General features: G+C 38.3%; 1 protein-coding gene across 5 annotated transcripts in view; it reads left to right on the plus strand.

Moving 5' to 3' along the window:
* Window positions 1–15503, plus strand: part of SYT1 (synaptotagmin 1) — a 264394-nt gene that overhangs the window by 199109 nt on the left and 49782 nt on the right. For all 5 annotated transcript variants that reach the window (XM_008632832.2, XM_017733283.1, XM_017733284.1 and 2 more), the window contains one exon: window positions 13601–13718. In XM_008632832.2, coding sequence (XP_008631054.1) covers window positions 13601–13718 — 118 coding nt within the window. The remainder of the gene's footprint in view (window positions 1–13600; window positions 13719–15503) is intronic.

The raw sequence follows: 15503 nt of genomic DNA on the forward strand, positions 1-15503 counted from the left end.
ATTGACTCTTTAGAGCTGAAACTTGCAGAGTTCTAAGAGGAAAGGACATTTTTACAAAAGTCACTGTCAAATTACAGCAGCAAATCACTGTTATTTTCTATTGTAGTTATATGAGAGATGGACAGATGATCTAATAGGCCTTTCCCATCTCTGGTAATAACACTTAGTTCTTTTACAGCTTTGCAGATAGCACAGTGCTTTGCAAAAGAAAGTATCATTATCCCTATGGAGATGCTGTCAGAGTGTCAGACAAATTTTAAAATGTAAGGTCTCCTTTATTTAGCTGCATGTTATATTGGAACACTTTGTTTTCTTCATGGTGTTTACATTTTCTTAAGTTCACTTCTTCTTACACCCCATTAAAATTTTAAAATGTTGAATCTAAGGACATTTTAATTTTCAGGTTTTGTGAAGAGTTTATACAGTAAGCAGAGGATGATGAATGCCTGTTTAGCACCGTAAGTGCAGCATCTGTCCTGCCAAGGAACTGAATTTCTTACTGAGACAGGTAGCAAAACAGGCTCTCAAGTTGGAGAATAAGAAAGCTGCTTTAAAATTCTTCAGCAGTTAATTAGTTGTTTTCATCTTGAAATTGAAGATGCTAAAATAATTTTAAAGGTAAAACAATATGATTCAATTGGAGCTGTTAGGGTGCTGTTTCAATTCATTAGAATTATGCATTTCTTTTCTCTCCTTTCATACTCAAAGTGCTGACAATCCCACTATATACCTTTGCAAAGTATTCATTTCTTAGCTCCCTCTCTGGAAGAGACACCTGAGGAGGTGAGAGACATTCTTGTGTTATAATAAAAAGAATGTAATTGACTTACTTGAAATCAAAAGGGAACTTGTCTTGATTCATCTCAGACTGTCTGTCTTTACAGATATTAAATTCAAATACAGAGGACAGTATAAAAGAAGGAGAAGCTCAGTGATAAATTCAGGCTCTTCTGGGCCTTTCTGTTCCTGGACAGTATTCATTCTGAGATCAGAAAAACATATATTGCTTATTTGTCAAAAACGTTCTTATTACCATTTTCCTTCCAAGTGCAGAAGGGCATCTTGAGTTTAAACTGTGCTGAAATAGTGGATCCTGCACTTGGTGCTAAGCCTCTAATGACCCATAATACGCAATAATAATATTTGTTTCAGACAAAGTGTGTTGCTAAGAATTGTGTAGAAAATTACAAGGCCAAAGGAGGGAACAGTGGGCAATTCCCAGCCTCCACATCTTAATGATATTGTGTGGGGTTTTATTGCTCAAGCATAGGATTTTTTAAAGTTCAAAGACACAGCCAAATGGCAATTGGAAAGCAGTGTTCTGAATAGTGTTTTTGTAGAGTTTTGAGAAAGTTACTGAGAGGGATCAAACTCATCTGAAGCTAAAGTATTAAGAGGTATTTTGGATGGAAACTGCAGAAGGAATTCCAGGAAATACAGATTATAATTGTGGAGTACTCCTAAGTATAAAGCTCTGTACTCTGGGAGAGATTGCAAATGGATCTGTAGGATCAGCTGACAAGTGTGAAAGGGCCACAGAATGTGCTATATGTGGAATTGTTCAGCATTGTGCTCCAACTGGACTTTTACGTACTTACTTATTTTTCTCACTAGCAGCATCAGTGAATGCATAATCCAGAGGCAGAAATGGCCTCACTGAGATTCTAGGCAGCAGCTTTGTGGTAGTCCAGGCTAATACCTTATTTCCCTTTCTTCCCTCCTTCTGCAAACCAACAGTGACAAAAATCGTTATCTGATTGCTGTTATAAGTCAGGATCAGGAGCTAAGGGAAGCTGTAAAACAGCTGTATCAAAATACAGTGTCATCAGAAGGACCTTCAGAACAGAGAGCAGCATTTTTACAGTCACAAGGGAAGAGCAGGTCTCACAAAGACAACAGCATTTTCACTAGAAGCTTGAGGAGGAGTTGCATGCCACTCCAGTCTCTTTGCTTTGTTGTGCCTACTCCATGTAGAACTAGGAGACTTTGGCTTCCAGAAGCATCAGAGAAAGATAAATTTTTGAAAAGGGGAGACAAAGGTTTAGGAATAGTGGTCCAAGAAAGAAAGGGATTAGACACTTTATTTTTTTTCCTCTGTCACCTTTTAAACTCTGATTAAGACCATGTCAGAGATTACCATAGTAACCATTTAACCTCTTTTCAGAGCCTGTTGTGTTTCCTTTTAGTTCAACAATGAGCTTAACTGGAATCTGAAGCACTTTGCATTGTACCTGTGACAGGAATTAGCACCAAATACCCTAATCACAGTTAGAATCCAGAACATAAGACTGTCTTTTCAATTCAGTGGTGTTAAACTTTTATTTAGTTTATGCTAATGTTTCCAGAGGTAGAGTACATGAATTTAGGTAGTATTACCAGATCTTATTTCTAGGCTAAATGTATGATAGACTGCAATAACTCAGTCATACAGTTTCCTGTTCAGTTGTATCATATAAGTCACCCTTCTACCAAAGGCCGAAGAAATCCCTCACAGTGGCTGATGTGTTGTTAGTGTGTTACAGGTAATGCAGCAGGGCGAGTTTAGTGCACCTGTACTTCTCTCCTCTTCCTTTTCTGTGGCCTTCTGCAGCTTACTTTGTGATTGTTACCATCATAACTAGGGAAACACTCAGGGACTGCCTGGGTGGCTTACTCACTAAGGGAATGGAGAGGTACTGTAGTTGTTTTGTCCCTTCCATTAGCAGACTTTTCAGAGTATGATTTTTTTCTGTAGAGGGCTGTAGTATGATCACTGCAACAGAATTACTACTGCTGTATCATTAGAGCAGAACACAACTCCCTTTGAGCTACAGTCATCAGTGAGCAGATGAAAGCCTTTTCCGGTCTCTTTTTGGACCCAGATGTGTTCTGTATGTGCTTCCTGCTGGCCTAAAGGTAGAATAGAAGTTGTACCTGAAACTGAATCCAGTGACATGGAGGTCAAGATGTTTTTCTTTACAATTATGTCTGCAATCACAATTACAGAAATAGTGTCAGAGGCAGAAGTTTCCTAACTAACAGTGAGAGACTTGAAAGTGGTATTACTGCTGCTTGATCAGCTGCATGCATTCGCCTACAACAGAAAGGAATTAGGAGGTACTGCAACTTCCACTAACACTGATAAAGGCAACTAAATTTGGGAACCCTTCTCTGTGCCTTTCTCCACTTGTGGTTGATCTTGGGTTCAAATCTCTTCTTCTTAGCCAAAGAGCTTGTCATAAAATTCTGACTCAAGGCATTCCCTGTACAATTACCATTATGTGGGGTTTATAACTTGCTTTTGATGCCACTGGTATAGAACATGGCACTGCAGCTTCTCAGTGCCATGGCTGGCAATGGGCAGACAGTGCCTGAGCTTCCCATTTCATCCTTAATATTAGGTGCTACTTAAATTATTTCTGTTTGTCTGGAATCCAGTTATTTTATCTCTGGTTTTTTGTATCTCCTTCAGTAACTGTGAAAATTAACAGGAGGATTTCTTGTTGATGAGTGGAGCCTGGGCTTCAAAACTGGCAGCAGCTCATTTTTATGGGAGTGCCCTGTGGGAGTGTCTGCAGCTAACATCCCCTGTCAGCTAATGCCCGGCCCAGATTTAGAAGTGTATTATGCTGAAAGTGGTTTTACTGACTCAGATTTTCACATTAATTATCAGGACAAACATTAATTTTCGGTGGTGTTTCAGAGCAGACAAGTTTTCTATGACATGTGGGTCATTTGTGTTAGCTAACAGCAAAATTTTCTTTCTAAAAAAGTCTCCCATTTCAAAAAAACTTTGTTTTGTTTAGAAATAGTGCTATTTGCTATCAATTCATTTGGGCATTTCTCTAAATTAGGTGGTGTTGTTTTCCCTAAATCTGGAGGGCTTCTAGATCTTCAAGGAACATTTCAAAGAACCTCCTGTAATCAAACTCAGTCTAGGAAACAGGCAGCATCCTGGAGCTAGTAGTGTTCTCCCAGTACCAAGCTGGGAGGAGAGTGGCACAAGGGAACCCCCTTACAAGCTTGAAAGTTAGACCTTGCTTGGTTTTGGAGCAAGGAGCTAGAAACGGGCTGATTCTCAGCCCTTGGCGTTTTGTCCTGGCTGCATGGGATAATGCAAGCTCCAAAAGCTCAGATTTCCTCATGGCATCCTGACTTCCCAAAAAAAAAGAAATCTGTTTGAGACCTTACTGGCAAAGGATACAAAGAGGAGGTTGCTGAGAGTAGACCAGTGTTTGTTATAGGCAGCTTTGCACCTCCACTGGAAAACTCTTAGAGGGTCTTTAAACCCAAAGAGTTTGAAAAGTTTCTGATTTTAAGTAGATGAAGAAAATAACACATCCCTTATAGCTTCAGCAATACTCTATCTCTGTTAAAAATAGGTACTTTGTTTGTTACTTGGATGTTACTGGATACTACTCTGTTGCTGATTCTTGTTATGCCCTTCTTCAGTAGTTTCAAGCCATTTAATACATGATGCTTCCTCTTCTCTACAGTACTTTCACACTGTAATCAATTCACATCCAAACCTCTTTTCAGAAAGCTGCAGAAATGAATCTTTTATGTTTTTCAAAATCAGGTTTTCGTTTTTCCGGTAAGAGTCGTGACTTTTTACCTTCTTTGTAGTTTTCAGCATCTAAAAAGAAAATTAATGTGTACACAAGAACTGTGTGCAGTATACTTTATTTCTTTTCCAGGCAGACAAAGTCACCAACCTCTTCTGATCATGTCTACTGTTGATTGTTTTGCACAGCATTACACTAACTAGCAGTTCATGGTCTGTAGCTTATGACCCTGAATCCTCAGCAGGAGGTACTGCCTTGTAAGATACTTGTAAGATACTTCCTGATTCAGAAGATACTTACAAAACATCTTGAGTTCTGTGCCTTAGAATGTAGAAAATTTGCTTTTGGCTGTATGAAAATGTCCTCTTTGTGACTGGTTACAGGTAATTGATTAAGCACTTCCTTTCTGACCAACCTATTGCATTACTATTTATTGTTATGATAGTTTTTATATCACCTGCCTCCTTTGTCAGTAAAATGTCTTCCCCATCTATAAAAACAGCAGTAGACCTTGAACAGAAAAAAGAAAAAAATTTGTGTGCTTCTTTCATCAAGCAAATTTCCAATCTTACCAAAGAGGGAATCTGGTTTTAGTTGAAAAGACGTTTTTTTCCATAAGCAATGTGACTTCACATTCATTATATTTTATATCCTTTAAATCAACATTAATACAAACTTTTATGAATTCTTCTTTTGTTTCATCTGGGTTTGATAGAAGACAAATGACTGATAGATAACACCTTCATCCTATTTGGCCTTTTTTGAGTAAGATGGGCATAACATTAGCACTGTTTCAGCCTTATTTCCCTTGTGGTCTAAGATTTATTAAAAATGAACATCATTGAGCCAGAGTTCTTATGATAAGTGCAGTCTTCTTTCCTAGATTTTTAGATAACTGCAATGAACTCTTTCTTTTTACTGAAGAGATTAATAAAATCGAGTGTGTGGTACTGATTGCTATGATGACTTTTGATGAGCTGCCTCGCCTTCCTAAAGAATGTGTTAAGAGACTTTTTTAAAGTGAAATAGTCAGGAGAAGTAGAGTAACAAAAGAGGAGTTTGCCACTCCATATTTATTCAACAACGTTAATATCTTTCAGTAATTTAATAAAAATAAATGTTTGAATGCTTAGTTTAGAAGTGGATATAAGCCTGGTAAGGGAAAATCAATAGATTTGAATATGTAGGACTAGTTTGAAGGACTTCAGTCTTGAACTGAGCACAAATATTTAACGTGCTGAACTTAAGACATGTAATGCAAGGCCTTGTAGTAGGAGACATGCATTAGTTTCTTCATTTCAAGTAGAACCAAAGACAAAAATACTGAAATTTTCTGAGAGAGTATTTTACATATTTGTGACTTCCCTCAAACTAGGGAGCACTAAAACAAGAACTTTTCTGAGGGTTTTCAGCCTGCCTCTTTTCCAGCTGCATATCTTTTACCCCACCTCATGTTTAGGCAGTTCTGATGCTCTTGAAAAATCTCCAGTACAAAAATCAGTAAAAGAGGACAATGTGAGAAAAACCTTCCAAATGAAAAGTAATGATAGCGAAAGGGACTTCTAATCCTATCTGTGCTTGTAGCACAGAAGCAGTGAATGGAAAAAAAAGATGACATTGGCTTGTGTGAAATTTTACATGAAAGCTTATTCACCTTGATAAATTACAGGTGGAGAACTGTCTTGTTTTAAGTCTTCACCTGTCAGTTCTCAACTTAGATCAGCTGTCTGTGGTTTTCCCATTAGCAAATCCAGTTCCTTTTCATCTTGGTGTGCGGTTCCTTGCTCTGCAGCAAATGAGGAGAGAAAGGAGGACATCAGTCAACATTTATTTATGATGTAGCTGAAACTGGTATGAGTGGCAAGGTCTTTATGTCTTAGTAGTTTGTTAAGAGTTTCAGGAAAGGGAAGAAGATGGCTGCCTGTGAAGGTAATCCATGAATTCCACTGAATTTCTCTTTATGGTTTTTTGCAAAACAGATAGAAATATACTGTGTGGCTTCAGTAATGGAGGCACTGGTTTTGCCTGATAGTCTTTCCCTATCTGATGAATTTCAGCAGTCGTTAGCAGCAGCCATAGATGATTATTCCATCATACCAATCATTCCCACTTTTACTGGTTTGTTCAAATCTGTTTGTTCTGTCTTGAGGTAATCAATAATGTGTGGCTGTTATAGCAAGGACTCTCTTCATACCAGGTTTTTAGTACAGTACTACAAGCAGTTTACATCTTAAAAGTAAGAAACTGCTTATTATTTTGATTCTTAATTGCAGTTCTCTACTGTCCACTGATCCTGTATATTTTTGGATGTGTGCTGTAATTCCAGTTCATAGTCTAAAGCTTTTTATTCAATCTCCTTTGGAAACTTAAGACATTCTTGGTAGTAGACACTACATTAACTGAGCGTTAAGATGCTTGTACTTACTACAGGAATTTTCAAATCAAGCAAGGGTACTGTAGTGTGGTTTCCTATTAACCTATCACAGGAGGATAATGACTTTTTGTAGAGTGACTGCAGTGTATATATAATATTCTAATAATTAGAGAAAAGCTTTGTGATTTGACTTCTCACAGTGTCTGATAAGCCAAGAAAAAAACCTTTCAAATGTATTACATTTCCTTTCAATGTTGTACTTAAACTACTCACTAGAAGACTAGCCTTGTGATATACTGTAGTTAATAAGTTTTCCATGCTGTCAAAAGTAATAATATTAGTGTGCCATTCAGTTAAATTAATTTTGTTTTGTGCACTGGACTGCATAGACATGAGTGACATTTAGAAATATGATCAGGCAGGAGCTGAGGAGAAGCCAAGTGGCAAAACAGAGGGACATGGAATCATTAAAGCAGAGCAGCCAGCTGCAAGCATTTTTGAGTAGGCACAGAATTATAGAAAACCAGGCCGTGATGTTCAGCCATATATGATTCTTTTCATTCATTCCTCCCTTTCTCATTTATTAAAGAAATTCTTCAGTGTTTTCTCTTTCCATTTTCGCTGCTTTTTAGAAAGCAGTAATTGAAGTACTCTCTCGAAATAGTTAAAAATGTAGTAAGGACTAAAAGGAGGAAGCTGACAAAACCTAGTTTGTTAATTTTTTAATAACATTGGCTGCTTCAAATTTATGGCCCAAATTGCTTTCAAGTCCAGTTTACCATTGTGTTGGGGAATATTTCATAGCTATGGCAGTCAAAAGAAATGCAATCCCCTTCTTTTATATATATATATATATATTGCAATAAGAGGACAGAGATGTATCATGAATTTCTGTTTCTATTACTGCTGTTCAGAGGGGGCTGGCGGGAAGGAAGGAAAAAGAAGTAGATTTTTTTTTCTTTCCAAAGAAAGATCCTGATAGGTCTGTTCCCTTTAAGCAAAGGTAAAAAGTAGTGGTGGCATAAAAAAGTTGTATCACAACGAGTCAAAGTAGGACTGTGGTAAGGAAATCAGTCAAAAGGAATGTGCAATTAAACCCTTTCTTTTGGTTCTTCCTCACACTTTATAGCATGATTGTATGCCTACAGATACCACCTCCCACTTAAATAAATTCACTTCATTTGAAAGATTATTCCCTGTCTGCCTTAGAACTTCTCCGTTTTAAAATTTGCCTCATGGACCTTTGCTTTTATTTCTGTTTTCTCTTCACCTAATATCAGTCTCTTTTCCATCTCTTCTTTAGCCTGTTATCACTGCTAGTCCCTTTTCTACAGGGTCCAAAGTGAGCCCTCTGTACCTTTGCCTCAAAAATTATGTTTCTTCAAAGGTCTCATGCTATAACCTGTTTCACTTTGCTGCTTCATTTACTTGTTACATGGCTTGTAACTGCACATACATTATCCGGGGCTTCCTTTTACGACCAAGTGTGCACATTTGAAGAGGGTGTAACCCGGGTGTTACTATGAAGACTCTTCTAAAAGAAAAAGTTAGTAAAAGCAAACAGGAGAGATTTTGATTGGACATTCTGTATTTCCATTTTGTAAGACAAAATACAGACTGATCCTTGAGTAAGGAGCCGTGCACTAGGGCACTTGTCTGTTCGTATTTTATTGTTTTAAAATATTTTGTTTTAAGTTGCAGTAGGTACAATGATGAAGATGGTTCTGCCTTCTCTCCAGGGGCTTCTAGCACCTATTTACTTCCTGCTTGGCTGTTATGTTCATGGGCATGAAATTCTTTTAGACAGCAAAGGAATTACTCTGCTTGTCAGATTAATGGTATAGTTGTTAAAGCCCTTAGGTTTATATTGACTGGATGTATAGATAATATTTTGCAAGTCTGAAACAGGTCTGCAATGTCTGAATTGCAAGTCTGCAATGAGCCTTTTGACTGAAAGGGTTGGGAGAGCTCTGCCTCTCCTATTTGCTCTTGGTGTTTTATCCCAAAAGTAGTGCACAGACTTTGGGATACAGTGGTACTTGGTGTGTATACATATTCATGTAACAGTCTCCAAAAGTGCCATAAGGGCTGACATGCTAGCTCCAGCTTTTCTTCCTCTTCCTTATCTTTCCCTGCTGCACCATCTATTTCTGGCCTACTTCTGCAAACTGAGTTCTAAGAGCTTCTTGCTCACTTCCCACTCCTTTGCCTAATTGTGACTGAATCATCTTCATGCTGTGGGGTCATCTGGACCCTGATTTGCAAATATAAGAGAAAAAGATTCTTTCGTGATTATACCTATTACAGGTTTGAAGTTTTCTGCTGTGTTCTTTAACCATATATTTATCAAAAATGCAATGCCTTTGCAGCTGGTAATGTTAGCTGTGGTAGCAATAAAATTTCATGTTTAAAGGAAAACAGAAGGGTGCTCAACAAACCAGTACTGCCCTTCCCCGGTGTGATCCCTGTTTGCTCTATGGGGTGTGAAGGAGCAAATGCTTTCATAATTCTAGATCCCAGCTATGTATATGGGTTGCTAATTCTACCCACTTGCTACCGTGGCTTAGTTGAAGTTGGGGCCAGTCTATGTCTTCAATTTCTGCATCCATGTGATTCTGTCACTAGTGTTATTGTGGCACTTTTTGAGGCTTAGTGTGTTCATGCCTTACATGCCAAGAAAAGGAATTTGTTTGAGATCTTCATGTGCAGACAGCATGTGATGGCCTTAAAACTGTCTGAAGCTTGTCAAGTGTGGCAGTTGGGATTAGAGATTCTGTCATTACAGTTTGCCTGGGCTTCCTGAATTTGAAAGACACTAATTTAGCTTATAACCCACCTTTATGCTTTCCCCATTTTCTCCACTGAGTTTTAAAGCATTTTGGTTGCTGTGAAAACTACAGTGAACATTACAAGCTTTCATTGTAAATATTGATTAGGGTAAGAGGGTATTATTTTGGGTCTTTGCCCATAAATTGCACCATGTTGTGTTTCTCTCAGGCTTATGCAAATATTCACAATCAAAACCAGTTACCAAAGCTGGAAATCCACCTCACTGTGTTTTTATTCTTTCTATACTGATTGTTTTTTAAGTCTTATATCCAGTTAGGGAGAAGCATATGGTGCTGTGGCTTGTTACTTTCGTATTGTTTTACTAAGAGAACTGCAAGCATCAACTTTCTTATAATATCTTCCACAAAAAAATGTAGAGAATGTTTATATTAATAACATAGATGTGTCTGTTAGAGATTCTGCAGTACAAATGAGAGTAATCTGCATAAATAGCATTTTTCTCTGTAGCTAATTGGGAGAGTGTACTGTCAAGGCAAACATGATTACTGACAAATAGGAGAAGAAGCACAAAACAGGAAGGAGCCACTTGAGAGTCATCTCTAAAAAGTCCAGATTCTCAACAGGACTTCAAATAGCCTTTCCTAAATTGAAGAAGTGTTAGCAGCACTGTCTCTGTCATTTATGTTCTGCTCCATTGCATCCTCTTTAAATGTAATGAAGTTATGAAATTGCTTAGATGGAGAGAATCTTTTGTTTGGTGTTCAGGCACTATACATGCATAGGTTAATGACTGTGAACCTCCCAGCTGGAAGTTTCTAACACTAACTTAGAGTTTCCATCAGAGATCAAAGTAATTTACTGACATAAATTATTTATACACGGGGCTGAAAGAAATTAATAATAACAGTAAGGCATCTCCATGGGATAATCACCATACCAGCAGCACTCATCTGTACCATGTAGCCCTGCAGGGGTTTGTAATTATCTCCTGCAAACCACACCTCTAGTGATTGCTTTTTTGTGCTTCATTGCAGTGTTGCCACTTTCAGTATTTTGCCTGACAAATACTTTTTGAATTTAAAAAAAAAAAAAAAAAAAAAAGTGCAGCAGTCATGCAGAGAAAAGGTTACAAGTACAAGAAGTATTGTAGAAATGCAGTTGATATAGATTTTCATGCCAACAAAAACGGTACTAAACTTGGTTCTGGAGGCATTTAATGTGGTGCCTATGCTTTTTCTTCAGGTCGTTCACTGGAATGAGCCCATCATTTGCTGCCATTTCCCATGGCTTCCTGGTGATCTATGGAAAACTGGCTGTGTGCATGATGTGGCCTTCTTTGGGTTTCCTGCAGCTCAAATTACATTAAAAGAGGCTAAAAAGGCATTAAATGCCCTCTTGCAATTGTCTATACAGGAGTAATTTTAGTATTCGCACAGAAGCGTAACATGATTACAAATGGAGAAATGCTGGTGAGAGGTGATGGTCTCTGTGGCAATAACTGTGAGTATAAAGTACTTCCTTCAGCTACTGCTGAAGCACTCAGATCAGAAACAACAATCCTAACACTATTTTATGCTCACTAAACACACTCTTGTCTCAACACAAGATTACAAAAGAAAAAAGCCACCAAACAAATTTTTAAAAAAATCGAAAATGGAAACAAACAAAAGCTGACAAAAACCTTTAAAATACCCACTGACAGGAACAATTAGAAGCATGGTATTGATTTAAAAGGGGATAAAAGTTCCTATGCTGCTACAACTAGAGCTCTGCCTAATGAATGTGGAGGTGAGGCAGAGCCCTTGAATACTGTGTAGTAAGTGGGTACAAAGATCTCTAAGGTGAATGGACTAAAATAAGCTTTCATACATACCTTGTCTCAGTCTTTTCAGTGCCCCATGAATCCACAGGCGAATTTAAGCCAACTTTACAATGTAATAGAGCAATGACTGTGGAGAACACCAGGTGGTTGGGTGAGCTGTGATCATGATAACGCAAATCAATAAGCAATTGATTTCTTTCGTTCTGAATAACCTGCAAGTGATAGATCAACTTCACTGTTACCCTATCCAATATGGACTTCCAAAACTAAATGTCAGGTGAACAGGAGCATGTTTCGCTGTCACTGTGCCATTTGAAGCTCAGCTAAAGCCAGGCATGAGCTATGCAGATTGCATGGCTGAAATCTGTATTTTCATGATCTGAATCTCTGCTGGGATTTATGACAATATATGCAGTCAGGGAGGAATAGTAAATTTTTTCATGGCAGTGCCGTCCATGTTATGAAAGACATCTTGGGTTTTTCTAGATATGAGTTAAAAATGTAAGTTTTTTTGTATTTGTGTCAGTCCTTTTGAACAAGGTAGGAACATCATTCTAGCCCTTCTGGGTCAGATAGAGGTCTCTTCCTCAGCTACTAATTTTACAACCTGAAGAGTCCTAATCTGCTTACATGTTCCTTCTGCAGAAAATGTGTCATATCTAACCCTTTTTGAGGTGAGGAGGACACCATGAGTTTTCAAGATACTGGCACACATGCATTCTGACAGCATTTTTATACAATACACGCATTTAACATTACGAGCTATTTTGTTTGTTCTGTCTGAGCATTTCTTAACTACATGTAGCTGTGTTTGTTCTGTATGTTTCCTGACCACTGGTGGTCGCTGAGATGATGTCTGGCAGGGAACTATCTATTACAATCTCTAGATTTCAGTCCCAACTTGACATAATCAGTTTAGAATCTGTTGCTTTATAGGTAAAGTCCTTTTCACATGGACTGTCTATTCTGTAGGAAATACCACTACATCCATGAGCATGTGAGAGAGTTGCTCTCAGTAGTATCTAAGAAAACACTGGAACTAGAGAGACACGATCATAGAAATGTACTTCATACTCTACTGTCAGAATAAATTGTGGAAGTAGACTTATGCAATAAGAACTAATGCCTTTGAAAGAGAAACATGGCTGTCTGAAATTCTTTATTGGTCTGTTCAATGTAAGCCCATCCTTCTTGTCTCAAAACCATCTTTGTTAGCCCCCCTAGAGATAACCATGGGCCTTGAAGGAAAGGAGGAAAGCAACTTGGATCATCCTACTCATCATTTCTGAGCAATATCCTCTCTCTCTCATCTGCAAGTTCCTATCTCTTATTCATCCTTTTAAAACAAAGTTCCTGTAATTCTGAACATCATTCAGCCTACCCCTGTTTGCCAGGACTGTTAGGAAAATATTAAGCGATGAATAGCAAAAGGCTGCATTTGGCAGGATCTCAGATGATGGGCTGGAAAGCAAAACCAAATCCTTCCAGCTATTCCTTATGTGAGGAGGGATGTACTGTGTCCTTTCATGGCCTGTATCTGCCTTTTTTTTTTCTCTCCTGACAGATAGGAGACAAGTCTTTTTTTATACTGAATATTTTGTACTTTGTGAGTTTTTTATACTTTTTGCTTTTGTGACAAAGTGTGATGAGAAAGATCCATGCTACTGTGTCACAGGAAACAGCCTAGCTGTGTATGCATGTTTGTTAGTTGATTTCCACTGAAACACAGCCTGGAGAAAACAAAAAAATCCTGGCTTGGTTTAAAGAACAAACAGTATTTGTGGACCCCTATTTTCAGGGGTGAAATCGTATAACTTACTTTGTGGCCAGCACATATCTTGCCATTTGGTTCCATACAGGATAGTTGCTGCAACAGACTTGAGGTTATCAAGGATTTAATCTGGACAATTTGTGGTAGTTTTCTCAATATTGTTCATTTGAATGTTTTCTTTAGCAGTAACAGGCAGAGATGTAATCCTGCTAGTTTTCTGCGGGGCTTTCAAAATTGAATTTTTAAAAGGGTAAGAAAAATTATTAAAGCAAAACATCATGTCTTGTTTGCTTTCACAGCAAGAAAAGCTGGGTGATATCTGCTTCTCCCTCCGTTATGTGCCTACTGCTGGCAAACTGACAGTCGTCATTCTGGAGGCAAAGAACCTGAAGAAGATGGATGTCGGTGGCCTATCAGGTATGTGCGTTAAAATCTGCTTGAAGATATTTTGTAAAGGCAGAAAATTAACTGGTTTTCTGTTGGAGATCTCTTGGCTGAGAAGGTAAGGGCTCTTGCTCCCTGTCTGAAAGATGTGGTTTGTGTTTTCTTGGAAGTTAGGGCATGAGTGAGTATAGCAGAACTAATTCTAGCTTAAAAAAAAAAAATCACAATACGTAACATTCCACTCCAATACAAGGTATGAAGTGTTGCACAATCAGATGACAGTGCAAGCTCTCTGGACTTCCCTTCTCTCCTGTTGCCTAGAGATAAATACAGACTTTTCAGGCAAGAGAAAAAAATCTGACTACAATTCCTATTGTCTGTTTAATCTCACAAAATGTAAGCATTTCACCGCAATGTTGCGGATAATAGGTAATAGAGGAACTCGCCACAGGTTGCCATGCTGACTGCTGTTTGAGGTGCTAGGAAGATTATTTCTGCATTTGAGGGGCTCAGGTGTGATTGCCTACACATGCAGAGTTAGAGGTGCTCTGCATTTGCATGCACTCCAGAAGTCACATGACAGTGTTGCACGTGTGGTAGGCAGTGAGGCTGGTACATCCAACATGCTCAGTACCTGCAAACAGTCCTGGCAGCCTTTCTGTGGGGTGAGGCCGCGCACACCCTGCGTGACAGGATGTGTGCCACCTCTGAGGAACGCTGCAGTCAGCACGGATGGCATCTGGGCTGGGCCCCAGCGACCTGGTGCAGCTCCCTGTAGGTTTCTGTTCTCTGCTGCATCTGGAATTTGGACACAAATTACTGTCTAAATTGCCAATTAGTTGAGACTAAATGAAATAACAAGATGCTTTATAAGGTGAGGTCTTTCCAGGAGAATTTTTTGTATGCCTTCTGTTTAGAAGAAAACAGTTGCTGCCCATCATTGAGGATGAGGCTATTTCCAGCACAGTTCTAGGACTGAAAATTTTTACAGCTGCAACTAACACACAGATGATGTAATTGCTCATTTTGATTTACCAAGTGACAAGAAGAAGTGTTTTGCTTTTATTTTTTTTATAATCTTAGCACAAGGTAATGGTTATATGTATATATATATGTATAAAGTAAACAGAAATGGCAACTTACTAAACAGTTATATATGTATAAAGTAAACAGAAATGGCAACTTACTAAAAGCAACCGTGAAGGTTTTATTTACCACTCTCTCCACTGAAGGACCTTCACATAGTGAAGGAAACAAAGTCTTCTATCAATAACCAGTTATGTTTTGTTTTTTGTTTTACTTGCATCCAAAGTATTCACTGCACAGCAACAGACATAAAAGTAAAGGCCATACAAGTGTTGTTGTAGTTATTACTCAATAAAGTCTAGCCTTTTCTTGTCTGCAGTGGATGCTTGATTAGGACACACCACTAATAGTTTCCCTAATGCTCATAATGAACAAATTGCAAATTAATGTTCTTAAGCACATTTAGTCCTGATGATTTCCTAATGAAAGATTAGAGTCTCATAATGACAAAGTGTGGGGATTTTTGACTGAGGGTATGCTCAGACATACCCTCGGTCAGGGACAGCCAGAGCATCTATATTCTTTTCCAAACTTTGCAAGACACGTGATGGATAATGGGTACTCAGCTTATAAGAAATGACAGAGAGGGGCAGGGGAAGCACTAATGAACTGAAGAGCTTCTACGAACTTCAAATGGAAAGTATAGTACATTGTGTTGGAAATAACTGTGAGGAGATGAATGGGCTTACTCTTCTCTGTGTTCTGAGGCACACAGAAAACCTTTAAATTTCT

The sequence above is a fragment of the Corvus brachyrhynchos genome, unplaced genomic scaffold (genome assembly GCF_000691975.1).
Source record: "Corvus brachyrhynchos isolate BGI_N302 unplaced genomic scaffold, ASM69197v1 scaffold32, whole genome shotgun sequence".
Classification (NCBI taxonomy): domain Eukaryota; kingdom Metazoa; phylum Chordata; class Aves; order Passeriformes; family Corvidae; genus Corvus; species Corvus brachyrhynchos.